Source organism: Otolemur garnettii, unplaced genomic scaffold (genome assembly GCF_000181295.1).
Source record: "Otolemur garnettii isolate 467f Iridium unplaced genomic scaffold, OtoGar3 scaffold00025, whole genome shotgun sequence".
NCBI classification, from domain to species: Eukaryota; Metazoa; Chordata; class Mammalia; order Primates; family Galagidae; genus Otolemur; species Otolemur garnettii.
Window position 1 is genome coordinate 7,796,945 of NW_003852420.1, and position 10,364 is coordinate 7,807,308.

Sequence of the window (10,364 nt, forward strand, 5' to 3'; positions counted from 1 at the left end):
AAAAAAAAAAAATGAAATATGAATAAAGTAGGAAATGAAAACCCAGAAGTCCATAGGAATTAAAATGTAAGAAGGGATCTATGGACCCTCCAAACCAGATGGTACAGGTGTCTGCAGTGAGAGAGACGTGGGAACATCCACTCTGAGGGACCTGTCATTGCACCTCCCCATCCTTCTCACCCTGATCCAGAAAGGATTTTAATTTTTAATTTATTAATTAATTACTTAATATATTTTTTGAGACAGTCTCATTTTGTCACCCTCAGTAGAGTGTTGTGGCGTCACAGCTCACAGCAACCTCAGACTCTTGGGATTAAGCAATTCTCTTGCCTCAGCCTCCCAAATAGCTAGGACTACAGGGACCCTTCACAACACCCTGATATTTTTTTTAAGACACCAGCCTCACTCTAGCTCAGGCTGGTCTTGAACTCGTGAACTCAGGCGATCCACCCTCCTCGGCCTCCCTGAGTGCTAGGATTACAAGTGTGAGCCACTGTGCCCAGCTTTTCCTGATATTGAATATCATTATGTCAACCAGAAAGAATAAGGAACCACCTAGCACAGCTCTACCCCTCTAAGGAAATCAAAATTAGAAGTCTACCTCATACCAGTCCTCAAAAGATGCTATACATGGAATAAAATCCTAGATTAATGAGCGTGATAAGGAAGAGGAATAACAGATACCTTAAATAAAGCAAAAGGGGGGTTGAAATGAGAATTTATGGAAATTTAAAGCTTAAAGTCATCTTTTGTTATACATAAGTTACATGTTAAGAAATATCAAAGACAAACCACAGAAAGAATTTGCAACATTTGTAACAGCTAAAGGATTAACATCCAGAATACATGGAGAGCTCTCAACACGGTGGCAAAGGATATAAACAGACAATGCGTGTAAGAGAAAATCAAAATGGGCAATAAATATAAAAGATACACCTAACAAATCGGCCAAGGGCTGGCCCCCATCCCCAAAGGGAAACACCCGTGACTACGAATATTATTCTATTACAGGAGTGTTTGCCGTTTGATCAAAATTAGAAGCAAACACCAACAGTCCATCAATGAGAATGTTTTTATTCTCAGATAAAATTGGTAATCCATTCTTTGAGATGTGATCTAGCAATTTAAAAGAATGAGGTAGATACGCAGGGACTCACATGAAAAGCTCTCTAAGGTATACCATCGAGTGAAAGGGAAGTTGTGGGACAATAAAAATAATATGACATGACTTAGGAGAAAGTGGATATAAATGAGACAAAATGAAATACTTCCATAGGTAGGATGCACGCACAAATTCATTACACAGAGACCAGAAGCAAACCAGGAAGCTGTCACCAGCAGCTGGCTATGGAAAAAGGAGGAGGATGGAAGTTAATGGGTGAAGGTAATTAAAAAAATATTTATACCACTTCACTCTTTTACACACAGGAGATACTGGAACATTATCTGCGAAATTAAAAATAAAATCTGTAACAAAAAAAGAGAGTTGTAGGAGTCCTTCACTTCAAATGTGCATTTTTCCTTCTTATTTCTTTTTGAATTTAATCACGTGTTCCCCCTCCTTTCCCCCAAGCTCCTGTTTTAGGGATACAAGGAAGGGCTTACTGAACTTCTTAGATCTGAACTAGTAGTGACTAGTGTTATTTTTACACTAACTTTGGCACAGCAGCAGGGCGTCGGGTTGCAAGGTCAAGGTCTATTTTGTTTCATATTCTAGCAGGATAGGCTTCTGTTACCTCTTCAGTACTGACCTTTTTTTCTAGCCTTTCTTCCAAAATTGTGCTTAGATTCTTCTAGCTCATGTGGTTCTCGTGGCTGACGCGTCCTATGTAGTTTCTGGTGCCCACGTGGCACAGATCCAACAAAAAGTCACATCCTAAGGCAGACGCCCTCTCGAGTGTTCACAGTGCAGGGGCCCTTCTCACCTGTGACTTACAAACCCACCCTCTTCCCATAATCTACACTGTGCTTAAAATAGTCACATTCAGAAACTTGTTTTTGCTAATTACACCCAATAAGATTTAGAGAGCAAACACTGAAGCAGAAATAATTATTAAAATAAACCAGAGCTGGTACAAAGTATGAACATTGATCCCAAAGATGATATCCCTAAGTCTCTGCTCCCGCCAGCTGCAAACGCCCCGTCCATGTTTCAGTAATGCACATTTCTGCAACCTGCAAACAGTCCTTGCTAGCTTTGGTTTTTAATTCCTAAATCCTCCTGCAGTGCTGTCTGTCTTCTTGGTCGCTTCCCAAGATCCCATTCATCTATGGTGATGAATCAAAGGAGGGCTTTGGGAAAGCAGCATGTCCTTGAGAGAGGGGAAAGGCACTGCCTTGAAGTCAGTGGCTCTGGTACAAGGTCTGATGTGACCAGGACAAGAGAAGGACGTGTGTAAGACACTGTGAAACATGACCATTTCCCTCCAATGCTATTTAAAAACTCTCATAATAAATAAGGCCTTCTACAAAGGGCTTCTTCTTCTTTTTTTTTTTTGAGACAGAGTCTCACTATGTCACCCTGGGTAGAGTGCCCTGGTGTTACAGCTCACAGCAACCTCAAACCCTTGGACTTAAGCGATTCTTTGCCTCAGCCTCCCAGGTAGCTAGGACTACAGGCTCCCGCCACAACACTGGCTATTTATTTTGTTGTTGCCGTTGTCGTTGTTGTTTAGCAGGCCACAACTGGGTTCAAACCAACCAGCTCCTATGTATGTAGCTGTCGCCCTTAACCACTGAGCTACAGGAGCCCAGCCTACAAAGGGCTTCTTAAAACCACTCTGCTCACCTCCAAGTAGACGAGGCTTGCTCATCAAAACACTTAGGTATAAGCTTCACGGAACGAAGAGAAAGCATGTCAGGAGGAAGCCCCAAGGGAGAAGAAAGGCTTGTTACGAAAAATACCACGGCACGCTTCTCCACCAAGGCAAAACAGTGTGCAAAATCAAAGGATAAACTTAAAGTTATGATATATTTTCCTCTGAGAGATGGTCTCTAATGTATGTAGCAGATTCTTAAAACTATAATAATTGCCAGGAAAAAAAATTTTTTAAGTAATCCTCTAAATAGCATCATGATTGTTCGTACAACTAGCTGTGTACTTTCAAATGACATTATGCGAAAACGTGGACCAGAGGCTTGGTGTGGCCTCCTCCATTTACCCGCCCGTGTCTTCCAACAGACATTGACTCTAATACATCATTTACAGTCACCCGTTTCCTCAAACTGGATGAGTCACTTATTTTGGTTCCAGGACTGGGCTTAAGGCCAGAAAGAAAATGACCAACTTGAAAGTACGGTAAGTTTAATTTTTCTGCTGAAATCATCTCATCTTTTGGATTCTAAGATATATGACCATTGACTAAAAAATAAGAGTCCAAACTCCTCTGAATGACTGAGGGATGACTTCAGTATTTAAAAAGTGAAAAGTCACATTTACCACCTCTTGGCAAGAACTAGAAGATTAATATCCATGAAAAGAAAAATAGTAAAGAGATAACAGGAACTGCTACCAAATTACCCATTTCAAATGGTCAAAAATAGCCTGACAACTAAGAGAAAATGTTTGATGTAAAAACTTGAAATGTATTTTCCTAGATTTGAAAATAAACATGGGTCAAAATATTGGGCTCACAATAGAGCTGCAACGCCTAGCCCTCAGTCCTAAACTCTCTTTCTTAAGCAAAGAAGTATTTATGATTGGGTTTACAGGGGAGCTTAGCTGAGTTGCCATGAATTATTTAAAAACCCCAAAATATCTTCTGTTTCTTTTATAGAAACTTGATTTACAAGTTAAAAAATCAAACTGACAAGTCTGGTCTCTTACACAAATACTCAACCTTTAGAAATGCTCGAGGCCTTATAAATACATCTTTCATGAATAAAGCTTCACCAGTTCTAAAAATAGCCTTTATGAGGAGGAAAAAAACAAAACAAAACCAAAAAAAAACCTCTTACAAGGCATTGTTTTATACATAACAGCAGGAAACCAAACAGAATGTCTAAGCCAAAGTGATTAACACACCCAAAGTTAAACATGAACTTTAAGTAGGAGCTTTTACTCAAACACAATTTTAACACTAGCATAGGGTCTAAGGTTTACCCTCACATCTGTGTCCACAGATGGTTCCAGGGCACACGTATTCAGAAAGTAACTTCAGGACCACAAACCTGATATTTGCCTTTTGATGTGTAAACAGACTCATTCAGGACTGGCCCTGGGACCATTATTACTTTCCGGCACCCTAAAAGCTTCCCCTGGGATCCCAGAGTCCCGCTGTGCTATTGCAGAAGGCCAGTTCCAAACTCCTCCTCATAGCTGTAACTGAGGTTGTCCCAAAGGCAGCAGCAGGAGAGACTAAACACTGCAGGGATGAGGGCACGGGGCCCAGGCTGGAGTACAGTGGCACAATTGTAGCTCACTGAGGCCTCCACCTCCTGGGCTCAAGCAATTTTCCTGCCTCAGCCTCCAGAGTAGCTAGAAATAGGCAGGAGATATCACACCTGACTAAATTTTTTATTTCAATATTTTGTAAAGACAGGGTCTCAGTATATTGCCCAGGCTGGTCTCAAACTCCTGGCCTCAAGAGATCCTCTCACCTTGGCCTCCGAAAATGTTGAGATTTCAGGCATGAGCCACTATACTTGGCCAAGGGACCTTTGCATACAAGGTGTAAGGAGGAATTTTAAAAGAGCTAACCAGCTGGTCTCCCCTGGTAACTGTGGAGGTCCCAGGTATTCTAATGTCTTGCTATTGCTATTTTATCGGGTTTGATATGTATTTTGCATTCACAATAAACCCTATCCCACCTCTCCATAGATGAGAACTTAGGGGATAAAACTAAGCTATATTCTGTGGCCTCTAAGGTTCAACTGTAGAACCGTGGAAGTAGATCTTGAAACAATAACCACTTTCTATGGATACTCTTATCCAACTGCCCATTAAACTCCAGATACATCTATGATCAGCCGACATTCTACTTTTTAAAAATTCAACACAGAATTGTCAATTGTTTTCATAATACATGAGATACAAATTCATGGTATTGTGGCCAGGAAGCTAATTTAGGAAGAAATTCCTGAAACCTGCAGGATTATGCTAAATAAAATTTTTTCCTGATTTTCTGACAGGAATAAATTTCTAACATGGCCAAATTCCTGCCGCTGCTGGGAAAGCCCTTAAGGAACAGCACAGGGAAAAGGGAGAAAAGGAAAAGCCCAGGGGATGGTAACTGAGATCAAAGTTAGTTTGTCATTATTTGACTTCATTATGGGTGCGGCATCACTTAAATCAGCAATGCTGGTTTATTATGTTCTAAACCAAATGTAATTCACATTTCCATGTTTTTGTCCTAACAAACAACATAAGCTGAACAGAAAAATCCCAAGTATCCTAGGATATTTCAAAGTAATTGTCCTTGAAAAGTCCTAAGACATTTGAACTTTGAAGAAAAACTTTCAAATAAAGTAGAGCTTTAAATGGAAAAGGATCATCTGTTGAAATGGATATGTTCATAAAAACATGACACATAAATATTTTGCAAAGCAGCAAACAACTGGAAAACGTAAGAAAGAAACGTTTCATTTCTTACCTTGTTTTGATCCGTCCAGTAAAAGAAAAATCCCTGAGGGTCAGTCCTCAAAATAATTGGAGTAACAATAGTTGAGTCCTAGAAATGTAAAAAAAATATGCATATGACCTCGTATCACTGTCAAAAAATCTCCCCAGGAGTTACTTAAGAATTAATAATTGCTCAGAGATTCTACAAACTTGTCAATTATTAAGAAAAATTGCCCCCAAATTTGATATGGCATTTTTTAAGTTCACAGAATTATTATTTACATGACTGAGACATTTTTCCAATATTCAGAATATCTGTACATAACTTATAAAGGAAAAAGTTATTGATGTATTTATAGATTAAGGCAAGTTGACCGTGGTATTGACACGTTTCCTATTAAAAACCTATATTTCACTTTCCAAATAATTTTAATGCCAAATATCATCGCACATTTTATATCACTAATTGTAATTAAAATTGATGCCTAAGGACAGTATTTTAAATTACATTTGCACCACAGAATTATTTTTAACTGTATTAAAGAGAGTAAGCACAGCATTTGGGCATCGTTTCCCAGGTAACCATAAATTCAGCTATCTTCTACCTATTCAGAAAGATACTATGTCTATGCAAACTTAAATTTCATAGGCTAAACAAAAATATTATAGATAGTCTTCTGAGTTTAAAGCAATCATAGCATAAAGCAAAACACATTGTAATTATAGCATTGAACATTTCTAAAATGTCTGTTCATTTCTTTTAGCAATTTTCATAAAGATACACCATACAAGAAAGTACATGTCACTGGATCTAGATTTTTATTCTGAAATACTCAGGCTCTTACAGGAATTGCATTTGGTAGAAAGATACAGATTGCCAGTTTTCTCCCCAACTTTTTCATGTACATTATAACTATCACATGTCATGTCTTCTATCTGATCAAAAGAATTTATAATGAAAATTAGAACTGGCAGAGAAAAATGTGAATATGGGATGGCTTTCCTATAGGGCAGAGTTGTATTAATAGTTTTCATCTCCACGTTAAATTTATTGTAGCCTGGCTAAGAGGATTCCTTCCTCTCCTTTCTCGATGCATCACTTTACAAAGCTGAAAAAAAAAAAAAGGATAATCCTAATACCTAGAGGGTTGTGGTGAAAATTAAATAGTATAACTTGGGTAAATCACCTAGACACATGTTTCCTGCCCAAGAATGTTTATTATCAATCTAATGAATTATATTTAATAGTACATGTATCACAATATTAAATGCAAGTTTATCCTGATATTCTATTTTTTATTGTAATAAAGTGGACATAGGATAAAACTTACCATTTTTAAATATACAGTTCAATGGTATTAAATACATCTGTGATGCTATGGCACCATCATCACCATCCATCTCCAGACACTCGTTATCTTCCCAAACTACCACTTCATACGCATTAAACCCTCCCCCACCCCTCCTTTCTTCAGCCCCACAGACACCATTCTTACTTCCTTGGTCTCTGAACTTGATTACTTTAGGTAGTCGTGTAAATGGGATTGTACAGGATTTGTCCCTTTGTATCTGTATTCTGTTTAGCATATTGTCATGAAACCTCATCTATGTGGTAGGATGTGTCATAGCTCTTTCTTTCTTAAGGCTGAATAATATTCCATTTGTGTACCATGTTGTGTTATAAATTCATCTATGAGTGGACGTGTGAACGTGTGTTTCCACCCCTTGGCTATCATGAATAACTGTCCTATAAACAAGGTGGTACAGATAGCTCTCATTCCTGCTTTCAATTCTTTTCAGTATACACTGAGAAGTGGAATTGCTGGATCATAGGGTAGTACAATGTTTAATTTTCTGAGGAACTACCATCCTGTTCTATCCTGATTGTCTTAACAAGGGCTCAAAAAGGTAAGGTGCCAGCCCCATATGCTGGATGAGGCGGGTTCAAACCCAGCCCTGGCCAGACTGATTGTCTTAACATACATTATGAATATGCAGTTTGAAAGCTATCTTCCACAAGAATTATGTGGCTGCATGAAACTTCAGCTAGAATTTTAAAATTTTAAAATTACTTTAAAATGTCAAAAAAAAGACATTTGGAACCAAGCTGATAAAAGATGAAAGAATAATTTTAAAAAATAGGTTGCTTCTATCATATTACATGAATCACAGTTCATAGGAATATTAAAAAAAAACACACACGGTAATATTCTCAGTCCTGTTTTATCACCTACTCTTCTAGGGGCAGGCAAAATAAAAATTTCTGACAAGCTTCAGACATCACCCAATCCTACTTCCAGACGAATTTGGAATTAACTGTAGCTGTAACTTATTATTTTCAAGTTAGTTCCTCCTCTTTTTATCAGAGGATCTGACAAAATTCTAATCAAAATCTTGGTGGCAGTTTCCTGCCAGGATCACAGACAATCAAACATCTGAGTGAGCAGAACAACATTGCCTGAATTTTACATTTTGGAACCTTGTCCTGGACTTCCTGGTTGGTTTCAGATACTGCTATTTCTAGCTTACTCCTCCTCCTCCTTCAGAATTAAAGCTCCTTTGTTCAATATTTTCTTGACTTCACTCTTCTGATCACAGTTCCTCTGGTAAATGATCATTTATCTCGACTTCCTGGCTGCTTTCTCCATAATCACCTCAAACATTCCAAGATCAGCTGGAACTTGGCATTCTTGCCGCGCAAAGTAGGATCTGACCCAGAAATACGCGCATCTCCATTTTCAATTCCACCCGCTTTTTTTCCCACTTCCCACATACCTGCAAGTGTCTAAATTCTCCCCATACCAAAGTAGCCACTCAACCCACATCTCGGATATTCTTAATTGTCAGAACATATGCTCAGGTTAGAAATTTTATATAAAATCATTGTTCATTTCCAAGGGAACTGCAGATGGGTTGTGACTCTGGGAACGTTCTACTGCGGTATGATAAAGACAGCTCTCAGAGGGTCTGTTTTTTATTCTTCATTTCCCCAGCAATATCCATAAGACGTGTGTTCCATAAGACAATAGTTCTGATACTTTGGGGGACATGAGATTCCCTGAGAGATAGTGTTAAAACACAAATTGCTGGGCCCTTTTTCAGGAGTCTCTCATTTAGAAGGTCTGGTACAGAATCGCAGTGAGGCAAATGCTACTGTTCCAGGGCCCACATGTTGAAAATCACCGATGTGGGCCTCCCTGTACCCGGTGAGGCTTTAGGTCAGGAATACCATGACGTAAACCTCCACGAAGCACCTGTGAGCTTAGAATGTCGGCAAAACTCTATCTTGTCAGTACACTGCCTCTACCTGAGAACTCAACTTTAATTTTCTTATCTCAAGTTATGAGATATTTTTTCCAAAAAACATCTGCCTTAAAAAAGACAGAGAAGGAAAAAAAAGAAAAAAAAAAGACAGAGAAAACAGTAATAAACATACCTGTCTTAGGTTAGTAGTAGTGGATGATATAGAGTAAATTTCAATTTACTTCCCTTTATTTGACAGAAAGCATTTTACTCTCATCCCTGTATCACAAAGAGTAAAGACTAATTGTAGCAGCCCGTATAGCCTATGGCTAGGAGGAGTGAGAGTTATAAGAAATACCTGTATAGCTCAATAATGGAACACTTGGTAAAAAGGGCATGGAGGGGGATTCAGTGCTCCTAACAAGAGAGCTTGCAAGATAAGAGCAGTGGTGAATTGTAGTATCTACACCTGTGGTGTTGACAGGCATGAGATCAGCCTTATACCAGGCTGGAGGAGAAGTTAGTAGGGAGCGTGCCCATTCTACCACGGACCCGCTTACTCGGACTCTTGTATCCTCTCCTGCCTGCAGAACGCCAGCGTGGCATCTCTCTGCTGAAGATTACCAAGCTCTGCTAAAGACTAAGATCTGTCTAGTCTAAGACTGCTGTATTCTAAGACTCTCTCTCCCTCTCTCCTGCTTAAGTAGATAGACCTCAGGCACCTAAGAGAAATTGTTCCTGAGCAAGGTAGCTTAGCAGTCCACATCCTGAACCGAGTTAAGCTGGCCCAAGACCTGGCCAGTCCCAGGCCCTGACAAGCGATGGCAGGAGTGGGATGTGACAACTAATATAATAATTAAGAAGCTTCTGTTTTGCAATTTACATGTATCTCTGAAGAGTCTATAGATCAAATAAAGAATGGTCAAGGAACAAAGCAAAGGGCCTTAACAAAACCTCCAACATTCAAAAGCATGGCAAAAATTTAATCACTAAGTGTAGAGTGTAAATGTCTTAACACAATAATTAAGAAAGTGCGGTGACGGCTATGTTAACCAGTTTGATGAAAGTGTTTCAAATTGTATACAAAACCAGCACCTTGTACCCCATAAATGCATTAATGTACACAGCTATGATTTAATAAAAAAAGAAAAAAGTGTCTACTAGGATCAACACTAACGAAGTCCTATAACTCTTCATTGTAATGGTTTGTTTATCAACACGATAAAGAACCCTAAAGAAACTGAGGAGATGGTGCTGGGTGAACTGGCTGGCAACCTGTAGAAGACTGAAACTAGACCCACACCTTTCACCATTAACTAAGTTAGACTCTCACTGGATTAGAGACTTAAACTTAAGACATGAAACCATAAAAATACTAGAATAAAGTGTAAGGAAAACACTTGAAGAAATCGGCCTGGGTGAACATTTTATGAGGAGGACACCCCAGGCAATTGAAGCAACGTCAAAAATACACTATTGGGACCTGATCAAACTAAAGAGCTTCTGCACAGCCAAGAACACAGTAAGTAAGGCAAGTAGACAGCCCTCAGAATGGGAGAAG

At 38.9% G+C, this 10,364-nt stretch overlaps 1 protein-coding gene across 1 annotated transcript in view; it reads right to left on the bottom strand.

Annotated features, from left to right (window-relative positions):
* PLCB1 (phospholipase C beta 1) overlaps positions 1-10,364 on the bottom strand; it is a 723,078-nt gene that overhangs the window by 695,689 nt on the left and 17,025 nt on the right. Inside the window, exon 2 of the mRNA XM_012804065.2 lies at positions 5,592-5,669. Coding sequence (XP_012659519.1) covers positions 5,592-5,669 — 78 coding nt within the window. The remainder of the gene's footprint in view (positions 1-5,591; positions 5,670-10,364) is intronic.